This window comes from Ricinus communis, chromosome 5 (assembly GCF_019578655.1).
Source record: "Ricinus communis isolate WT05 ecotype wild-type chromosome 5, ASM1957865v1, whole genome shotgun sequence".
NCBI classification, from domain to species: Eukaryota; Viridiplantae; Streptophyta; class Magnoliopsida; order Malpighiales; family Euphorbiaceae; genus Ricinus; species Ricinus communis.
The window spans coordinates 28,277,259-28,298,449 of NC_063260.1; the positions used below are offsets into that span (position 1 = coordinate 28,277,259).

The 21,191-nt window shown below is 34.0% G+C and overlaps 3 protein-coding genes across 4 annotated transcripts; 1 reads left to right on the forward strand and 2 right to left on the reverse strand.

Annotated features, from left to right (window-relative positions):
* Positions 1-87: 87 nt before the first annotated feature.
* LOC8284642 (probable disease resistance protein At5g45510) lies at positions 88-3,397 on the reverse strand. Its single transcript, XM_025157453.2, is given in 7 exon segments — positions 88-634; positions 637-768; positions 770-797; positions 799-1,741; positions 1,744-2,732; positions 2,734-2,896; positions 2,899-3,397. Coding segments are annotated over 7 exon segments (2,937 nt in total). The 3' UTR covers positions 88-451.
* Positions 3,398-4,873: 1,476 nt separating this feature from the next.
* LOC8284639 (MOB kinase activator-like 1B) lies at positions 4,874-15,016 on the forward strand. The gene is made up of 7 exons (XM_002519811.4): positions 4,874-5,943; positions 6,906-6,954; positions 9,834-9,942; positions 10,102-10,195; positions 12,393-12,526; positions 12,951-13,114; positions 14,660-15,016. Exons 1-7 carry the CDS (start codon positions 5,921-5,923, stop codon positions 14,732-14,734), a joined length of 648 nt encoding a protein of 215 aa, XP_002519857.2. The 5' UTR covers positions 4,874-5,920; the 3' UTR covers positions 14,735-15,016.
* A 740-nt stretch (positions 15,017-15,756) lies between these two features.
* Positions 15,757-20,800, reverse strand: LOC8284638 (transmembrane protein 45B). 2 transcript variants are annotated; one of them, XM_048375170.1, is made up of 5 exons: positions 20,564-20,774; positions 20,287-20,370; positions 19,717-20,107; positions 17,638-18,132; positions 15,757-16,151 (listed from the first exon to the last, which is right to left on the reverse strand). In XM_048375170.1, the coding sequence occupies exons 3-4, from the start codon at positions 20,061-20,063 to the stop codon at positions 17,643-17,645; spliced, it is 837 nt and encodes a 278-aa protein (XP_048231127.1). In that variant the 5' UTR covers positions 20,064-20,107; positions 20,287-20,370; positions 20,564-20,774; the 3' UTR covers positions 15,757-16,151; positions 17,638-17,642. The 2 variants fall into 2 exon arrangements, with proteins under 2 accessions (XP_048231127.1, XP_015575134.1); XM_015719648.3 differs by lacking the exon at positions 20,287-20,370 and having other exon boundaries at positions 20,564-20,800.
* Positions 20,801-21,191: the final 391 nt, after the last annotated feature.

A 21,191-nucleotide genomic window follows, 5' to 3' on the forward strand; every position in this document is an offset into this window, starting at 1 on the left:
TCAAATTAATATTAATGTACAACAAATTTTGAAAAATATTTCTCACTAATTTAATATAATAGCCAAATAGAAAATGTTTAACGAGTATTCGTTTGAAGATTTTCGTAGCTATTTCATTACTTTTCATATAGAACAAATAGAACTTAGGATTAACTTCTGTTGAATCATGGGAATAACGAAATACTCTCTCTCCATTATCATCATCATCAAGAAGTAGGGTGAGAGTAGTATAAGAAAATGCAAACTAGAATACCAAGTTCAAGTTTTCTTGAGTTACAATAGGAGAATCCAAACTTAAACCTGAAAATACCAACCACCAAGCTCAAGTTATGTATGCCACGGCCATTCAACTTTCTGCTGCTAACTCTCTGATCACACTGGACAGCTTCTTGCTTCAGTCCATAACTTGAGAAGGTAGCAGACATGGCAACTCCACTAAAGCTCGAGCAATTCACTCAGATGCATGCATCCTCGACATTAGACTTTCTTTTGTATCCTTCAGCTTGGGGCATTCATTATGATAAAATACATCTAGAGCAGGTAATTTAGCCCCAACACTTGTCAGCTCAGGCAGTTCTACCAGACACAATGTGTGCAAGTTCTGCAAAGAATACTTGCTTGACTCGTTACCCTTTTAAATACTCTCTTCGCTTTATCACAGAATTTAATCTGAAGGGTCTTGAGGTTCTCCAGCACAGGTGGGATAGGGAAAACATACTCGAGCATTGGACAACAATCTATGTGCAAATGTTGAAGATTATTCAGATTTCACCTTCTCACTGCATAGACTTTGCAATTGAGATCCATAAAATCTCCAGATCTTCCCCCAGTTTCACATCTGTTTCATCGCAAAGAATGCTCTTCAATTTAGAACATTTCTCCAGCCAAAAACCCTTGATCTTCCTCAAGTTGACAATGCCTAAATCAGACAAACGACTCATGAATGGATTTTCAACCAAGGAGAGATATTCAACATCCTTGAGGACATTGTCAAGACCAGTGGGAAATTCATCAAATCCACGAATTTCCATGGTCTGCCTCTGCTCCTTACAATCAGAAAAATGCCTAAGCTGGAAGTAGATATTGTTCATCAGTTCATCTCTGAGGGGATAGTTATTACTATAGTTGTCTTGATTCATAGGACAAACTGAGAGAGACATCTGTTTCAAACACATCTCTCTTAACTCGGGATTTTCTCTCAATGCTTGAAAAAATTTGGTACCATTTACTAGTATGCAAGGTTTCTCCTCACCATCTAAAAGAATTTGTACTGGCTCTGTAATACTGCATTGATCCCAGTTTAGCTCCTCAGGTATGTGCTTTACTTTGTCCCAGCCAACTTCCTGAAGAACTTTCAAGTCAGGTAGATCAAGGTGATTTAAATAAGTCAAATCCAAAATCCCATCAGGAAGTTCCTTGATTCCTGTACCTGATAGATCAAGAACCTGCATACGAGAGAGTGATTTCAGGGACGGCAACTTTCCTAACCTGGAACAACCTCTAAGCAAAAATTTTCTAAAGTGGATAAGCTTGTCCACAGATGGGAGAGAATTAACAGCTGTCCCAGAGAAATCCAGAACCTTAAGTTTTGTAAGAACTTCCAGGCATGGCTCTTCTTCCAAGGCCAAACAACCTTTCAGTGAAAGCTGAGTGAGATTGCTTAACTTGGAAAGGTGAGACATGGATAAGTGCCCTACAAGCGTGATTTCTGATAGGTCAAGAGTTTCAAGGCTTGTTAACCTTCAAAGCTTTCAGCTTTGATTTCAGATAAAGACCTTGAACCAGATAGATCAAGTACTTCAAGTTTCGATAAAGATTCCAGCGGAAAAAGTTTTTCTAGGCTGGTGCAGTTTCTCAATTGAAGATGACAGAGGTTACCTGGACCGCAAAGAGATGGCAGGAATTTAACTTTAGTTTCAGAGAGGTTGAGGGTCTGAAGCCTAGGCATCTGCTCAAAGGATCCTTCTTGTATTTCTGTCAGAGATCGACAACCTGAAAGATCAAGGAATTCGAGCCTTTTAAGCTGGTTAACATTTTGCAGTTTCTTTACACAAACACAATTCCTTAGCAAAAGCTCACGAAGGTTATGAAGTCTGGAAAGTGAAGGCAGATGTGTAACCTTGGTATTTGAAAGGTTGAGATAACGAAGAAGTTTCAGATGCTCAAAGGATTTGTCTCTAAATCTTTCCAAGCTAGAGGCATTAGAAAGATCAAGTAACTCGATGTCTGTGAGAGTTGTTGTGCAAGGCAGTTCTTCCAGCCTGGAATATCCTCTCAATTTGAGATCGTCAAAAGACAATTGACTTATAGAAGTACCAGAAAGATCAAGAATTTTAAGCACATCATTTTTTTCAAAGGATTCATCACTAAATTCCTTCAACATATTAGCACCAGAAAGGTCAACAATTTGAAGACCAGATAATGGTTTTAGACTGGGAAGTCTAGCTAAGTGATTACAAACACTGAGCAGTAGCCGCCTGAGGTCTTTAAGAAATGGATACCTTTTAGGATCATGAAATATGGGTAGGCGTTCAATTCTAGTGTTTGAAAGGTCAAGGATCTGAAGTTTCTGCAGAGGGGCAGAGTTCTTGTCCTGGAACCTTCTCAAAGAGGCAGCGCCACAGAGATCAAGCACTTCAATGTTTGTAAATGCTTGTAGTTTGGGCAATTCTTCCAAGCAAGAACACTGTCTAAGAAAGAGCCAGCGAAGCTCCCTCAAGTTGGAAAGAGTGTAACGATTTAATGCCAAGTGCAGATAGGTTAAGGCTTTGAAGGCGAGATAGTTTTTCAAATAGATTGTCTGGGATGTTTTTCCAGGCGCTAGCATTGGATATCTCGAGAACAGTCAAACTCCTGAGTTCTTTGATGCAGCTTATGTCCTCCAATAAATCACAGGCCTTAGCACAAGCACAAGTAAATTCTCCATATTAGACAAAGATGAGGGGAGGAACTTGAGTCTGGGATAAAAAAGAGCAAGAACTTCTAGTTCACACATGTGCTGAAAGAACGTTTGCGGTACTTCTCGTGAGAGATGACTTCCATCAATCAGTACTGTGGAAATCTTTTCCCCTTTTATGCCAGTATGTAGCATTTTGATCATACCATCAACCAGTGTGATTCTCCCAAGACCTTTCCATTTATCAACCTTGAGCACATTTGCCAGCCCCACTTTAGCAGTTGCAAAATATCCGCGAAGACGATGATCGACCAAATTCAGCATTGATCCTTCCATGACAATGATATTATCCTCTTGAATTTTTAGCACGCCACGATTTATAAGCTCCATCAGAATTTGGTGTCCTTCCCCATAAGCCTCTTCCACATGATTAATGGGACCCAAATAGCCTTCAATTAGCCAATGAGAGATTGTATCAACTTGAAAGTTGCAAGTACCCATGCCGCCACTGGATAGCAGGAAAAGTGCCAATGACAAGTATTAATCCTCTAGTTGTAAGAAAATTATGCGACTTCTCATTTAACCCCTCGATGTAAACATTCCAGATTTTAAATAGAAATAAAACATTAGAGAAAGAATTGAGACTATTGTCAAAACCATAACAACCAAAAGAAACTGTTGAGTACTTGTTCTTCAAAGTCCATTCACAAAGTATATATGTTATCCTAGAATGTCTACCTGGTGATCCTGCATCACTACTCCTCTACTTCTAGTTTCCAAAATCTAGCTAATCCCAATCCTACTTTTCTACACAAATCCAGCAATGGTACCCATGAACAGTTAAGTAAAAGGTTGAGCTTCACACCTGAAATTCCTTAGGCATCAAAACAAATTTCCACCGGCATAACACCTAGAATTAAGATAACAAACGTTTATGTAAAAACTAAAAAAAATTAAAAGTTCAAAATAAAATAAATATTTAGAAACCTAATAAACCATAAGTATTTCACTGGCATGTTTAACATCGTTTGTAAGCATGCTATTGACGAAAAGATTAAAAATAAAAAATTTATTAAATATATAATCATCAAAAACTAAATAAAATAAAATAAAAAATATAAAGACCTAAAGATGAATTTTGCTTTAAAGCAATTATAATACATATTATTTATTTATTTATTACGATAATATATATTAAATATAGATAAAAAAATTTTAATATATTTTCTGCATAAGCATATCCATGAAGAAAGTGAAATATATTTATTTATATAATAGAAAGAATAAAAACAATTTAAAAATCAAGATGCAAAATTAATGACACGATGTTCTGCAAAGATTAAAGATTTCTAAATTTATTAATTATTTAATTCAGTTTCTAATTTCTTTCAAATTTAGAAATTGAATTAAAAATATCTTCATATCTTCATTTTCAAAGCATATTGGATTCGAGCGAAGTAATGTATTTTATGAATAATATATGAATAATAGCTTTTTAATCATAATCAAACAAATATTTCAACGATTGTCGTGTGATCTATAATTTTTGTAAAGATATAGACATTCTTTTCTTTTTTCTTTTTCTTTTAACAAGAAATATAAACATTCTATTTTGATTGTGAAATGATCCTCAAAGACAAACCAAATTAAAGAAGCCTTAAAGAATAAGGATTTTATTACCGTATTAACATAAGTAGTGGAAACATGCATATCAATGAAAAAGGAATTTTTAAAAAGAAAAGAAAAGGAATTAGAGAAATAAAAGAAAAAATATTTATTCTATTATATTTATAATAGTAAAAAATAATTAATCTTAAATTTTTTATTAATAATTATAAAATAAAAACATAGTTAATTATTATAAATTAAAATTCTAGAAATGTAATTAGCTTCAACTTGTAGAGAGAATGAAAGAAAAAAAAGCTATTCTCCGTCCATTCTTTTTTTCTTCGGAAAAAATTAGTTACCAAATACACGATTGGAATTAATTATTCATCTATTCACTCCCATTCTCCTTTGATTACCTTCCATTCATGCATAGCATCGCGAAGAATAAGAAGACGATTTCTTGAGTTCTCAAGAAAAACAACAAGAATGAGTTAAGCAATAAGGAAATTGAGCCACGTCAAAGCAAATTGTCCTAGATTGAGGAAGAAGCCTAAGAAGTAAAAGCTTTTCAAAGCTGCTTTGAATGGTTCTTTGGACTCAGCTTATTGGATTGGAACGCTGTCCTCTGAACAGTGTAAAATTGAACACTGCCAGATGCTGGCAATTCTGGTATTGTTGGAGTTGGTGTTGTAATTGGAGATCATAATGAAGATTGACAATGGGATTCTGTTCTTCAGATTGTTAAGCAATGGGCAGTAGTATATCAATATGCAGGGACTTAGATTGGCTTGGGACGAAGGGTACAAGCAGGTAATGGTAGAAGTGGCTTCACAGTCTGTTAAAAAGATATGATACAGTGCAATGAAGAAGGGTCGTCTCACACAACCAACTTTAAACTCATGCCACTGAGTGGGATGTTAGAATTTCCAGATAAGAGACGCTAAGGCAATAGAATAGCTAGATTTCTTGGCGAACTCGGGTTGTGCTTGTGCGGGACACCAATGAGTTACTTTAATGGAAGACCCTGCTGCTATAAGTGATGCTTTTGTAGCAAGTTTGGCTGATGTTCATGGTTTTACAGCATTAATTTTACTTATTGTCATGCGTTATGGTACCCCTCTTTTGCAGAAATTATGCGCTATCAGCCATGTCGAAAAAGAGTGTACAAGGCTGAGAAGCTGCTTTGGGCAAATTGGACCTTGAAAAATAGTTGAGGGGCCAAATTGACCTTAAGCCGAAGAAAGGAAAGGGAATAATATAACAGTAACAAAAGAAAGAGGAAACAGAGCATCTTCTCTTATTATTTCTCCTTTAATTTCTATTTGACTTTGAAGCACACATCACAGCTTACCAAACAATACGCAATCTCTCTCTCTCTCTCTCTTTCTCTCTTTCTCTCACTCTCTCTCTATAGCCATGAGCCTTTTTGGTCTGGGAAGGTGAGTTCGGACTTTTTTAAAAAAATTTTAAAATGATTTAATTATTATCAGATCTCTTATATCCTTAGAGATTCACATATAACACTACTCATCATCCATGCAACTGTTTTTTGTTCGTCTAATTTGAGATATATCTGATTTCTAATTCAGCTGTACCGTGTTTTGTGGACAATTCACTTCCCTGAAAATAAATGGGACTTAACGCTGCCTGAGATCAAGTAGTCGATTGGATCTTTCTATTTCTCAATATTAATTGGTTCAAATTTTTCATAATTTTCTCTCAAACGTATCAACTGATCATTGCTACTATAACTATTTGTCTTTTCTCTCTTTCTTTTTTCTTTTTCTGAAGAAACCAGTTCCTAACTGAAAATGTATTGGAGATGTGCAACTTTGCATTGTTGGATCATCTATCTCTGTTGATTGCCATAATTAGAAACTTTTTCTTGTAATTAGGATTATATATCAACTGAAGGACTAAATTGTGGTTAAGGTTGTTCTTAGGGAATGAGCTATCTCTAACTTACCAGCTGATACATGCGCAATAGTAGCTAATTTGGTATTTATGTTGTAGGTAGTGCAAGGCCGCATTAATAGCTTGTCACTTGATATGAACTTAGTAGATTGAAAGATTAAAATGTTAGCCTAGGAAAGCTAATGCCTACTAGATTTACCAATATCAGGATAGATTATTGGCATCTCCTTTTTCTCATCACACGTTTATTATGAGATATTTTGTGAATAAGAAAAGGCTAAAGTTGAGATTGGATGACATTAATATGCTGCAGAGTTTTTGGTGGAGTAACAGGTACCTTGTTGTTATGTAATGATTATGCAAGTTTTTCATATTTATACTGCTCATGTATAGCTTTACATTGTCCAAAGTTGGTACTTCAGTTTTCATATTTTAACTACTATTGTTCTTTTCTAGTGATTATTCATTGTAAGTTTTGGTAAATCAGGAACCAAAGGACATTTCGCCCCAAAAAGAGTGCACCATCAGGAAGTAAGGTTGGTTTTCCTTGTTAATTAATTATCCTGGAAGTATCTTTCTTGATGTTAAGATGTAATAATGATATGTAATTTTATGACAATTGGGCCTTAACGTGGCATTTAAGTTTTCGTATTTCTTTTCTTTTGGAAAATATTAGGTTATTACTCAATGCATGTGATTTATTCATTAGTGCATGCAACAGGAACCACCTTGCCGTCTTTTTGACTGAAGAATGGTTGGGATAGGCATGTTAAAAGAGCTTTATATACTGTACATATTTATGCTGATATTCAACCAAAGCAAGTTAAACATATGAGGCTATCACTTTTTAGGGTTTTAAGTGTAAGTACTGAAAAACTCATGCAAATTGCAGATATAGAGAAGGATGTGCATCTAGAATATTCTAGACACCATTATATTTTATTGGACAACCATTTCCTCAGGGAGGACTTTGAAAGACTACTAATGGGAAATTTTTCATCACGCAATTATTTGAAGGACATATGGATTATTTATGGCCAGGGCGGTTACAAATAGGTAGCTTATTCATTTAACCTGTGCGTCAATGAATTGTGCACGTGAAATCATATATGTGCAGGAGAGTTGTTTTCACCATCTATCACTTGTTTTGGTTGTTCTTTAGTGGGATATAACTAGCCGAATAATACCTCTCCTTAGAAAGGAGGTGATCGGGCCACCTTTTCAGGTGCAACTACCTTGTTACAACTTCACTCCCGTTGCTAGTCTTAGATCCTAAGACTCTTTCACTCACTTGGCACTCTGTTCGTTGATTCAATGCTTTAGATTACTAACAAAAGCCCAAATTACTCCGGCAACCATTGTCAAAACATGCAGAAATTCACACTGGAATATGATAGATATGATGGTATAGTTGTAATGCAAATGGTTGAAATTCCTTAACTTTTGAGGTCCGAAGTCTATAAATCTGAGATTTAGAAGTTCGGAGGTAGTTCCACAAAACATGAACTGAATAGGGTAGATAATGGATTAAGAAGAATTTGCAAATAACTAAATATCCATGTAACTGATATTATGCGCAACAAAGAAATTTAAATAAATTCTTTTTCTTTTTCTTTTACTTTTAATTCACGGGTGATACTGGCATTGAACCCTTGATATTCTAAATCAAAAAGTAGACATGTGAACAACAGGTTATTGGCCCCACGGTGAACTAATGCATGTATATTCATTAGAAAGAAGAAAAGTCACAAAGAGATAAAAGAAAGAGAAAAACATAGGAGAGAATGAAGAGGCAACTTCCTCTATACTGGTTGAATTTGCAACCAATTTGAGAGTACATTGTGAGCTGGAATAAAAGGAGAATCCCTGCTTTGAGTAAAGGAGATGCAGTTTATATGAACATTAGATGCATCTTTGAAGAGAGATTATTATATCTTTCCATGCCGTCAAACATTAAGTATTCTAGAGTGCTCAAAGAATTACCGGTTCACAAGGATTTGAGATATGGAGGCATATAACCTAGGAAATAAAATATAAGATTTGAGTTAAATACAGAATATCAAGATAATCTCAATTGCATTTTACTATGACTATTAGAGGTGTAAAATGATCTGAACAATTCAGATTTGACTCGGATTCGCCTTGTTTTTCAACTCGATCCGAGCTTGATCTATTCTTAACCTCGTTAAAAATTCAAATCGAGCTTGAAAATACAAATGCTCGGCTTGTTATGTTCATAAGCTTTTGGGCTTTATATCTACAATTATAAAATAAGATATGTGTTTCTAAGGAAATCTTAATTATGAAATAAAGATAAAATTAAACAATTCTTTTTTATCTTTTATGTTTAAATATACAATAATAGTTCTTAAGGTTTTTGTTATTTTATTTTCATTGGAGTAAGATATGTTTATCTAGTACTTTAGATTTTTTTATCACTTTGAACTTTATTAATTTTTATGTTTTTTCTTAATTAGTTTCAATAGTAATAAAATTTATTTTATTTTTATTTATTCTGATTTATATGATAAAAACAAGTGAAAAGAAAAAAAAAATTGATGTGCCGAACAGTTCAAGCTTGATTCTGATTTAGTTTGCTTTTTAACTCGTTTGAGCTCGTTCAAAGTATCTCGAATTTGAGCCGATCTCAATCACTAATATAATTTCACCGAACCAAGCCTAAACAATGACATGTTCATGTCATTTTGGGCTCTTTTTCATTCCTACTGACTATCATAGGTAAATTAAGAAGTTTAATAACTTCAGCGTGATGTGTACTTGTTACAAAAATGTAATTTAAAATACATCAGAAATTGATGAATTTAGTGATTTGAAGAAGTCGGCTGGAATGGAGACTTGAAAAGGAAGGTAAAGCATGGAGAGATTAATGAATTTTCTTATAAGGAAGCTACTTTATGCATATATTGCAAGACAACGATATCGTTAATACAAAGAGAAAGCTCCTCAGTTGTCATTGGAAGGCATGTTAAGAAAGAGAGATGTATGTTTCTATATATGATAATGGAGAGCAAGCTTTGTTCTGGAAATTATTGATTTTTTTGAACAAAAATAGAACTTAGTGCTAGCGAGGGCCCCGGACACGTAAACATTCTTTTGATAGTGTTAGCATCCGCTACTTGAATAATTGGTTAGATCAAGTGGTTAAATGATTTAGAGGGGTTTATGAGCTATGCTAAACTTGTAATCAAAGGCTGATTTGCAGAGAACATCTACTGCTTTCGTAGACTAGCTACATGCTTGTGTTTTAAGCTTTAAATTGACAAAAAGAGACAACACAGGCCAGTGCTGGAGTAACTGGCCCGAGGCGTCTAGGTTCTATATATTATATAGAGTACTAGATTACCGCAACCCCTGTGGTGTTTTCTCTTTGAACTTTTAATTTGCCATGATGCAGGGTGCGCAACTTAGAAAGCACATTGATGCTACCCTAGGTAGCGGAAACCTGAGGGAAGCTGTAAGACTTCCTCCTGGGGAGGATTTGAATGAGTGGCTCGCCGTGAATAGTAATTTCTTTTCTTCTATCTCTCTCACCGGTTGTGTGTTTCTGTTCATAAAGTTTTCTCTTTGTTTTAATATCATCCTTCTTTTTTCACAAGACTTAATTATAAGCAACTTTGAAAAATGATAATCTTATATGAAGTTTATGCACTGTTCTATTTCAGCTGTAGATTTCTTCAACCAAGTGAATCTTCTCTATGGTACCCTCACAGAGTTCTGTACTCCTGAGAACTGTTCTACAATGTCTGCAGGCCCCAAGTATGGCATGAAAGTTAAATAGTCTTTTTGTTGTTTTTCTTACAGTCTTTTATACTGCTTTATAATTAGCTTGTATGACTATTATCTGCTAAAAGTGTTTCATCATCTGTTTGTAACCTCCTTTTCCTCTTTTACTGTTTACTCCTCTATGTTTTTGAGATAATTAAGAGCTTCTTGGTTCGGTCCTAATGTGTTAGCACAACTAGGTTTTAAAAAATCAATTTTGGATGTGATTAGAAAATTATCAACTTTTTATTTTTGTTAAATAAGAATCATTTAGAGAGGAAAAGTGAGAGATCAATTTACGATAGTACAAAGAAGCATCTTCCTCAAACCTTCCATGTGGATGGGGTTAATTGAGTGTATACAGGAAACGAAAAGGTTCGGTTAAAGATTATACTTTGTTCAGATGTTTAGCGAAAATGGGGAAGAAAGGATAAAGAGGGATTATTCTTATTAAATTTTTAATATGATCTGTGAAATTTTAATGAATTGGTATATCCTTCAAAATGCCTTTTAATTACCTTAAAAGGAAACTAAAAAAGAAAAATTCTACTGTCTCCTGTACTTGTTTTGATCTAAAGTCTTGCAAATTGTTTCAGCACCTCTGCTATGCCAAGGACATAGCATGAGTGGCATGGTATATAATTGTTTGCCGCTTTTCTAACTTAGTGACATCAACCATGGGAATGTTGTGGATGTCGGTTTAGTTCAATAGTTCAATGGACTGGCTGACTTTTCAGAAATCATTTCAGGTTATTTGGGTCAGTTTTGCAACTAGTATGGATTTTTAATACATTTTGTAAGTATTTTCTATTTTCCAATTTTTGTTTTTTTCTTCCCAAAAATGTGCATTGATCAAGTTTAGAAATAAATTTTAAGTGTAGTGGAACATCAGATCTAACCTCAAAATTTTGGGTCATTTTAAGTGTAGTGGAACATCTTTCCAATTTTTCAAGTTTGCAGCATGTTTTCTTGTTGGGTCAGAAATTATCACTTCTGGGTGGAGCATAACATTACTTCTTTTTGATACTTTTTTCTTTCTTTTGTTTATGCTATATTAATACTGCATTATATAGGTGGAGTGGTGAAAAGATAGAGAATGTGTCTCTATATCGACTTCTTGCACTTGTTATTGTGATAGTCAATTTAAAACTTAAAGTAATAGTTATGATTAATATGGAAATGGATTCGTTTGATATCAAGTCTAGTATCTTTGATAAGAAATTTTATAGATATCTTTTCAACAAGGCATAATGGTAAATAAGTGTTTTTTTTTTTGTTCTTTTTCCTTCTATAACCCATAAAACATGGAATGTTTTCAATTTCAAACATAAAATTGGATTTTTAATTTCATATTTCTTTCTTTCCCTATTCCATGGTTTAAGCATTGACCTTCCTTTGAAGGATCCTTGAAACAGCACTGAACCAAAGAGTATTAAGATATTAAAAAGAGAAAAATAATACATTCATATTAGACCTAGTAAAACTGTCAAACGAAGCAGTTTTTATCATTCTTATGAATTGGAACTTGACCACTCATACTAAAATCATGATATTATTTAGTAGAATGCCATTCAGAGTAAATACGTGGAGATTTTATGTTTTTGACTATATCTTTCTTTAATGTTTCAACATTTCCAAAAGAAGATGCTATTCACATTTCGCACTTCTTTCCCACATGCTGTACATTGGTTAATGACTGCTTATCCTTCATTTGTTTCCCTGCATTTGACTACATGCTTCCCAATATATGCAGAGTTATGGTGTTTAAGTTATTCCATTTATCATTTAGGATCCAAAGCAACACTTCACCTACCATATACTAGACTAAATTCAGTATACTCCGCTACTGTCTTCAGAGACAAAATCTAGTGTCCTTAATCTACACAAAAATCTGTGTTAAGTTTTTATTCATACTACTCATAATTGTTTGTCCCCAGTCTTCCGTGCAACTTGCAAAGTTTTGACATGAGGTGCATGCTAAAATTCTTTTATTAATCTGGCCAAGAACTTATTACTTCGGAAATTATTTTTCCCTAGAAGGGAAAGAAAAGTGAGAATTCTGTCTAAACAGGTCAATTGACTACTTGATGATTATTGATCCACCCACCTTTTGCTCATCATCAGTATATTTAGAAATGTTATTGCCTATGTTTCTTTTTACAGTTTATGAGTTGAGGATGAAATTCTACAGGTATGAATATAGGTGGGCAGATGGGGTTCAGATAAAGAAACCTATTGAAGTTTCTGCTCCAAAATATGTTGAATATTTAATGGACTGGATTGAAGCTCAGCTTGATGATGAATCCATATTTCCTCAAAAGCTAGGTAAAATCATCCCATCTGTGCTTTTCTCCTTTTACGCATGCATATACATGTATAGATACTTGTTCCTTTTCTTTTTCCTCTTAATGAGTTAAGAGTTATCTGACACCAACTTACAATACACTAAGCCAATTATAAAGAAACACAATAAAGTGGTAATCTTGTGTTTTGAATTAAAATTATTGGTGAAGATTTGCTGCCATGATGTGGCTCCTTATAATTGTCTTGGGTTATTGCACCTTGGTTTAGGTAAGACTTATCTTTCCACATGGTCAAAGCAGTGTTGCCATATAATGAAAAGGGTGGCTTGTCTGGCAATATGGTTTTAGTTAAGCTGCAAAATTGAACTGCTAGTCAATCTCTTATCTGGTATCAGGGGCTATACTAAATTCTCGAAGTTATACTAAATTCTCTATTTTTGATTCAGGTGCACCATTTCCACCCAACTTCAAAGAGGTTGTTAAGACAATATTCAAACGGCTATTCCGTGTATATGCTCATATTTACTACTCTCACTTTCAGAAAATTGTGAGCCTTAAGGAGGAAGCCCATCTGAACACATGCTTCAAGCATTTCATACTATTCACCTATGTGAGTTCTTTATCTCATGTTTTGATCAATGATTAGAATCAACTTTTGTATTTCATGAGTTTACACACACAAGCATGTGTCTGCATATGCACTAAGCTAACTGTTGCTTTAAATGGCCGTTTCTTTATCAAAATCAAATTAAATGGCCCTTGACATAATATTTCAGTAAGAGTTTATTTCTGGAAACCACTAAAATAACTGCTTATTAAATTTGGAAAAACAAAACCCTCACATATATGACTTTTAGATATTTGAATCAATATATTGTTCTCTGTCGTCTCTTGGTAATCACTCATCTTTCATCTGTGCCACCAGCCTCCATCACCACCATAATCAAAGTAACTTACAAGTCTGTCCTCATGTCTAGTATCATTGCAGAAGTTTGAAGAAAACAAAATGTAATATCTCTAATGCATATACAACATTCTAATTCTACTCAACTTAAAATCCTTGGAAATTAGAGGGTAGACTTTGTAACTTCTTGCAAGCTCCAAGACAACTTTGGTATACTAAAACCATGTAAAAGTATGCAACAAAGGATATCCTCTTGCATGTTTTTTGTAAATTCATTCTGATCAAAGAAAATAGATACTGCTCAAGGCCAATTTCAGGTTAGTTGAAATATGATAAACAAGATCTTTAATATCATTCTTGAGCATTCAAATACATTCCTTGTGTAGCATTACTTTTTCATCCCCTATAGTCCACATTGTTGCTAGTTAGCATTCTCCAATATTGCTAGTTAGTTTCGCAATATTGCTCAAGTAACCAAGCTAATTAAGCAAAATTTATAGTTAATAAAAGGAAAGAGCACTAGAGAATCAATGAAGGAAATTGTATTTGCATGCATGGTGGCATAATCTAGTAACTGAGGTCCATAAAGAGGTCTTCAAGCAACTCCGTCCGAATTTGAAGATGCCATTAGGTTCAAGTTCCTGCAAGGCTTTGATATGCCCTGTGAACTATTACAATACTTCCACTTGTACCAAACTAAACTCATCAAGTAGTTTCCTCCCCTTGACCAGGAATTATTGTATAGAGGGCTAATTAGAATGGTGTTTTATGTGATTTGAAAAGGTGTCTACATCTTAGTCCTACAACATACGAATTCCGATTGGCCCCTCTTTGAAGATCCTTGGCCTGGGTCATCCTCATCCCTACTATAGGATTTTAGTGACTTAATGGCAATGTAGATTCTACCTCAATTTTGTAGGCAACTCAGCCAATAGGCTTGCTTCCGAACTAATGTCACAATTGGGGAATGAACCCTGATTTTTTCTACATGCCCCTCTGCAGATCTTGGGTCCTTCCGTGCATATCAAGTTTGACCAACGCCATGTTGGTTAGATGAATAATGCAATTAATCTAGGGCTGCTTGATAATTAGAAAAAAAAAATTGTTAAAGAATTATTATATCCACAAATGCTGTCCTTTGAAATATGTGGATATGAAAGTTTTATTTGATGCAAGGCTTTATTACTCTGCAATTCTTGGGTATATTCAGTATATAGTTTATTTGTCAAATGCTCATCAATGGCTTTGCAGGAGTTTGGATTAATAGACAAGAAGGAGCTTGCACCTCTCCAGGAGCTCATCGATTCCATAATCGTTCCTTACTAAATGGCATCTGTCAATCTGAAGAAAGATCTTATATGAGCAATACATGTTATAACCACATACGTACTACCTACTAGAGATGCAAGGACCGCTGGATAATATCAGCGATTAATAATTTCACTTTAGTGTCTGTACTATTTTCAGAAGTTGTGTTATGTGAATTGTGTTTTCGCCGATTCTAGTTCTTTTCATTAGGTACATTTAAGTATGAACTTTTTGCAAGAAAACAATTGCTGGATGGAACTTCTAAATTTTAATGCTGAAAACTAGCTTTTTGTTTTTCAATAGCAGATGCTAATTGTGATGTAAGAGTTGGCTTGATATAGCATTACATGATTATGGTGACTGATATATTTTGAGTTGTTGATCTTTTAATAGAAATGTGTAGCCTATTATCTCAGTTAAAAATAGGATAAAAAATTTTACGCACTGCCTGTTTATAATTACATTCCATACTTTTTGTTGTTGTTTTTGAGAATGTAAACGACATAATTATCCTTAATAAAATAATAGGCTGCAAAATCCCTAAATATGCAAATATATTTCATTACGAAAGTTTAAATTGAAATTCAACTCTTAATAGATTCTACATTTAATTAAAAGAATCTTGTATCAATATTACTTGGATTTTTATATTAATGTCAGGGTGACAGCATTTCTTCCTTTGTATCTATAACTTTACATAGTTTGTTAAACTTATTTTCTTTCTAAATTACACGTTTTTGCTATAGTTTCAGTTCAAATTTTAAGGTCAGGAAACAAGAAATTTGATGTCAAGGCAACAAATAGAAAAAGAAAAAAGAAAAAGAGACTCACTAATTGAATAATTTTGGAGCTATCAGAGAGTGAAACAAGATCTGGGTTACAATGAATATCGCAAAAACCTCCCTTGTGTTGTGTTGCCTTGAATGGACCTGAATTTTTTTATTTACAAATTGAGATCCTCAAGTTTAGATATAAGTTTCTTGATGGTGGCCCAAAATTCTTACAAACATTCAATTTGATATTTCTATTTTCTTTTCTAATTTAACAAAATGATCATCTTATATATAGCCAAATCAAACATTTACTTGTCAAAATACACCCCGTGGACTAACAAAACACCCACATTATTGTTTTACACTGAGCATCCTTCGCACATCAAGAAGAGTTAACAAGGAAAATGTACATAAGTTGACAAGACAAAAGCCTCTGCAGTCAAAAAAAAAATTGTGAATGGATTCATCCGTCATTCTCTTCTTCCTCTCCTACTGGTTTTGATGAGATACATCCATTGTGCCTAGTCATCCATTTACAGAGTTTGGACTAAAAATGCCTCCTCTCCCGTTATATTTTAGTATAATGGCATCTTTAAAGCCATCCATGAGCTTTTGGAGTTTCCCCTGCCATGATCATTCCCACATTGCACAGGCATTGCACCCTGTAAAACCACAAAAAACCATAATTGATACCGCCATGATCATTCCCATATGTATCTCTTTGAACTTGATCTCTCTCTCTCTCTCTCTCCCTCTTCTCCTTTTGTTCTTTCTATCTAGGCATTTAACCCCAAGTCTCCACTTGCAATTACCTACACGACCCTACCAATTGGTACTCGGCAGTTCGCAAACTAATAATAAATTTAGTCGCAGAAGCCAGTCCAGGCTGCATTTCTTAGCTATCTCACAACAGAATTAATTATACCAAGTGTGATTTACTATAACAAATGTCATTAACTCGAAACCTTTTATGAGTGAGGTTCTTCTTTTAGGAAAACATGGAACAGAGACTCGTTCTAGTTCTTATTTGCTCAAAACCAAATGACGGATGTTCAAATGGATCATAAAGAAAATACATCAATTTCATGCACCTTCAAAATAGAAGTGAAAACAATTGCATGTTCCATACATATAACATATCCGTCATCCTTCTTGAAGTAAAACCACAAAGGCAATGTTAAATTCCTATTAGTAGTTTCGTTCAGATGTGTTCAATGAGTCGGATCGGTCATCTACTACTGTAATAAATTATTAATTGACTTTCCAAGAAATAATAAAATCTTAAACTTATGAGATTTAGAAAGTACACATTAATTATCGAAAGTATGAGAGTGGAGGTGACAGGCGAAATTGCTTATAAAGCACTGCTAATTGTTTCATTAAGCTGTGTTAGAATGAGTCAAATGGTCATTTACTAATTTAATATATTATTAATTTATTTATCAATAGATAATAAAATCTTAAACCTATTAGAAATATTAAAAAAATTATCAATTAAAGAATTCTGAATTAAATAGGATCAGAATTCAAAATGATTTTATGTTGTGAAAATTGATTTCTAATTTAATTTGACTTTAGGGATATTAATCCAAATAATGTATGGATACAAATTAATTTAAGTATCAACAAATCCTATAAGAAAATCACAAACTGATTCGAACTAGAGAATAATTAATCAAAATACTATTTGGATTTGAGAAATTGGATCCTCTAAAATAATGACAAAAACTTTTTTTTTCTTTCACACTCATAGCATCAGCATTTTGCAGAAAAGTTTCAAGAATTTTTCTTCTTTCTTCTCTTTACTATTTTTATATTCCGGATGAAAGATTAATCAAGTTAAGAACAACACACCTAAGTATTTAATTTTTTTTATTTATCTTTTAGCATTGTCATGCACATGAAATCATGAAATAGTGTCCTTTTACCAGAAAAAAAAAATTAACATTCCAACATATGTCATGAATATGGCATATGGCGAACTGTCATGAACATTAATTATTTGAATAATTAATTAATTCTATCAATTTTATTTTATATTTTCAAAAAACACAATCATGAGTATAATGCACATGAAACACATGGAAACGAAAAACAGAGACTAGTATAGATAAATAAATTGGAAAGATGAAGTAAGAAAAAAATTACCTAGGTTAATCTTTATCCAACCCATCTGGAACCACATGCAAGCTTTGAAGATCAGAACGCCCATACTTGGATGCTGCAAAACCATAAGATACCACAACTCCAACAAGGACACCAAGAACCAAGGCAAAGAGCTGAAAGTTAGCAAGCAATTCGCCTCGAACCTGACTAGCCATTGATCGACATGTAACCTGGTCATTCTTAAGCTGACAGCCATCTGGCACCATGGGGCCATACAAGCTGAAGGCAGTCTGATAGAACCAGAGGCCTTGGAGAGTTATGGCAATGCCACTGGACAAGTCAATAGGAAAACTGGTAGGGAGGAGAGTTCCAGCCACAGTGGACAAAATGCATAGTGCTATTAGAAGGACAAGGAGGAGATGATAGTAACCTTCCAGGCCCTTATGGGTTGTTGAGTGAAAGTAAAACAGTAAATACTCTGCACAAAATGCAGTGGCAGCAACCAAACAAAGGGCTCCTTCTGGCAAGGGTAGAAACCTGAGCTCGGATTTGGGCCACAAAGAAGAATTGGGCAGTCAGTTATTATTATGATAAGATTAAGAAAAATCTCTGATTTTGTATAATAATTATGTAATGTAAATAAAATAAAAACAAAATCTCAAATTGTAGTTGAGTAGAAGTTAGCAACTAATAACAACTAAAAACAGGAGATTTTGATATATGAGCCAAATGATTTAATTTGGCAGCTAGAGTTTCACTAGATGTTGATAGCTTGGAGTTCAACAAGGCAATTATTCAAGTAACCACCTGACAAGCTACAGCCAAAGGGTTTCACCTCCTACTCAGGTCATATACAAGACACAAGGTCCATATTTTAGACTGGAAAGAAGAAATTTTAGTGCAGCACTGGAAGCCAACAGACGTCCTAACAGATATTTGAACCTCACAGCAGTGATTCATCATTTAATTTTTCTTGTTTTCTATCTTATCTTTTTGTAACAAGGAAAAGTTCCAAAGTCTTCAAAGAAAAGGGTAATGACTAATTGTTTTGCTTATAATACAGCGCATACAATTCAGAAAAGCTTGCACAGGCAGAGTAATCATCTGAAGTAGTTTTGTGGTTAGTATTTTGAAGCCCAGTGGACAATCTACAAACAGAGTAGGCGTGCTACCTTTCTAGTAAGGTCTCAAAAACTATATAATATTAATAACACCATATACTTTCCAATGCTAGTTTCTAAAGTTTATAAATTTGAATTAAAATACACTTTGTGTCATATTCAAGTTATAGGCCATGAAATTAGACATAATTGTCTAACTTTTATTGGAGGCACTGCATGAGACAGGCAGACAACGAAATGCACTAACTGAAACAGAAGTGAATTGCTTTATTGAAAATTTAACTCCAACCAGAATTCTAAGTTTTTCTAGCAATCAGCTTAAAGAACAGTGCCAAACTTCAGTGGAGTTAAAGGCATTAGTTATCTGACACCAATACTTCAATACTAAGGGTAAGTCAACGTTCTATTCTTCTTTCCCAGTCTTTCCTACTTTCTATGTTTATTTTCAGAAAGAAACCAAATACTCTTTCCCCAGAATTCCTATTTTCTCTTTCGCCAGTCTTTAATATCAACTTTCACAAATTAGAAACTAATGAGCCAATCTAATTTTTTATAAAGAATATAACTTGTTTTCCTTCAAAAATGCAGCAAAGACAGCCAGAAAATGCTTAGAAAGTAGAAATTAAGATGGATACGAATGATTCAATCTATGAAATTCCCGATTACTAAGTCAGCTTTTTTAATCCTAACTACTTGCATAAGATACAAATATTGAATGTAAAAAGGACCTCATTACAGTCTTTTAAGAGTTTCAATTTTACCAAAGACTTTAAATAATACTAATTTAAGCATCAAAACAAACGAGATTAAAGAAACAGAGGAAATTAACTCTTGCATAGAAAAAGGAAATATTTACTTTTCAGAATCAGATTAATTTAAATGAATATCTGATTGAAAATCTTAAGCCTAACTGCTTTTCTTAGGTATCAATTAGATGAATGAAAGCACATGACAAAGAAAAATGGGAAGGCCATAATAAGTAAAAAGAAAAAAGACAGACCTCGTTTTCTCAGAGAGCAAAGAGACAACGCCAAATATAAAGAACATGAGAAGCATCCCGGAGTGCTCAAAATCATTCATGTGAGAAGGATTCAAGACTCCATCGACAAAAAACTTAAGGTGGGTAGAATACAAGAGCTCAATACACAAATCAATGAAGGCACCAACTGCCACAAGATAAAGCTCCAAGTATTTGAGCTTCCCATCAAAACCAGGAACAGGGTTCCATACCCGAACCCGAAAAGCCTTTGGGTTTGAAACATATCTAACCAAAGAGCACCATATGTGCCACATTCCAACCAACAAAAATAATGATCCTGGTAGAGCATGACCCTTGAATGAACCCATCCTATTCCACAGTAATTGCTACTTGTTGATTCAATCAGCGAACACTGTTTCAATGAAATTCATTTATAACATATTAGCGGGACAAAGAATATTGTTTTAGAGAAACAAAATTGGAATGTTTGGTTGACGAGAAAATGAAGAAAAGGAGGAACGAGTAAACAATATATTTTAAAAACCCATCACTTAAAAAAATTAAATAAAAAGAAAAAGAAAAGCCCTTTACTTGCAGCATGGGGAAATCAATATAAACAAAGGGCTTGATCAGATTTTTATTTTGTCCGAGGAAACAAACAGACATGGAAGAATTCTGCATCCAAGAATTTCCTTAACAAAAGTCAAAGTCGGTTGGCATATGAATACAGTAAAAGAGCATCAGAAAGAAAGCTATTCTTTTTCTTTTCTTAAAAAAAAAAATCATAAACTTTGAGCAATTAGATCAGAAATCAAACAGAGAAAGAGTGAAAAAGGGCGTAGATAAAGAAAGAGATGGAGGTACTCACATGATAAAGATGATTGTTTTCAGGAAAGGTGTTGATGATGGGAGAGCATAATTACATAGAAAGGCAAAAAAGCTATATGTGAGTGTGAGAGAACTCCAATTTTGAACACGAAAAAGAGAGACATCAGACTTTTCCTTTTACAGATGAGCAATGAGCAAATAAATTTATAACAAAAAATAAATTTAATGATGAAGGAATCATTTCTACAAGTGTTTGATGACTGTATCATTACCCCCGTTGACTCTTCCTATATACTTGCTCCGATACAACTTTTTCAGTTACCAATACCATTTTCTTTCCTTTATGGGCTAAACCCTTTTCATAGCCCACTATCATTTAGGTCCGTCAAATATGCAAGTCAACTTTTTTTCTTAAATCCTGTTCCTTTATACATGCCTGACCTCACCCGACTTGTAGAATTTCGTAATCAGAAAACTAGCAAGTGGTAGGCCTGAAAAGAAATGCATTTCCAAGTACCATTTTATTAAACTGGTTATAGAAGTCATTTCTTTAAGGAACAGGAGTGTGATGGATGAAGATATATCGTATATGTGCAGTGCAGTGCAGCAGTGAGGGAGTTGTTATCGTTGTGTTTCCTGAAGTTACTAATCGAGATGGTCTAAGTGTT

Bases quoted from the DNA above. Each gene is read 5' to 3' on its own strand.
- LOC8284639 (XM_002519811.4), top strand. From the start codon at position 5,921: ATGAGCCTTTTTGGTCTGGGAAG. The intron at 9,943-10,101 runs GTAATTTCTTTT...GTTCTATTTCAG, and splicing joins TGAGTGGCTCGCCGTGAATA to CTGTAGATTTCTTCAACCAA. The intron at 10,196-12,392 runs GTATGGCATGAA...GAAATTCTACAG, and splicing joins ACAATGTCTGCAGGCCCCAA to GTATGAATATAGGTGGGCAG.
- LOC8284638 (XM_015719648.3), bottom strand. From the start codon at position 20,063: ATGGGTTCATTCAAGGGTCATGCTCTACCAGGATCATTATTTTTGTTG. The intron at 18,133-19,716 runs GTCTGTCTTTTT...ATCCGAGCTCAG, and splicing joins TTGCTCTCTGAGAAAACGAG to GTTTCTACCCTTGCCAGAAG.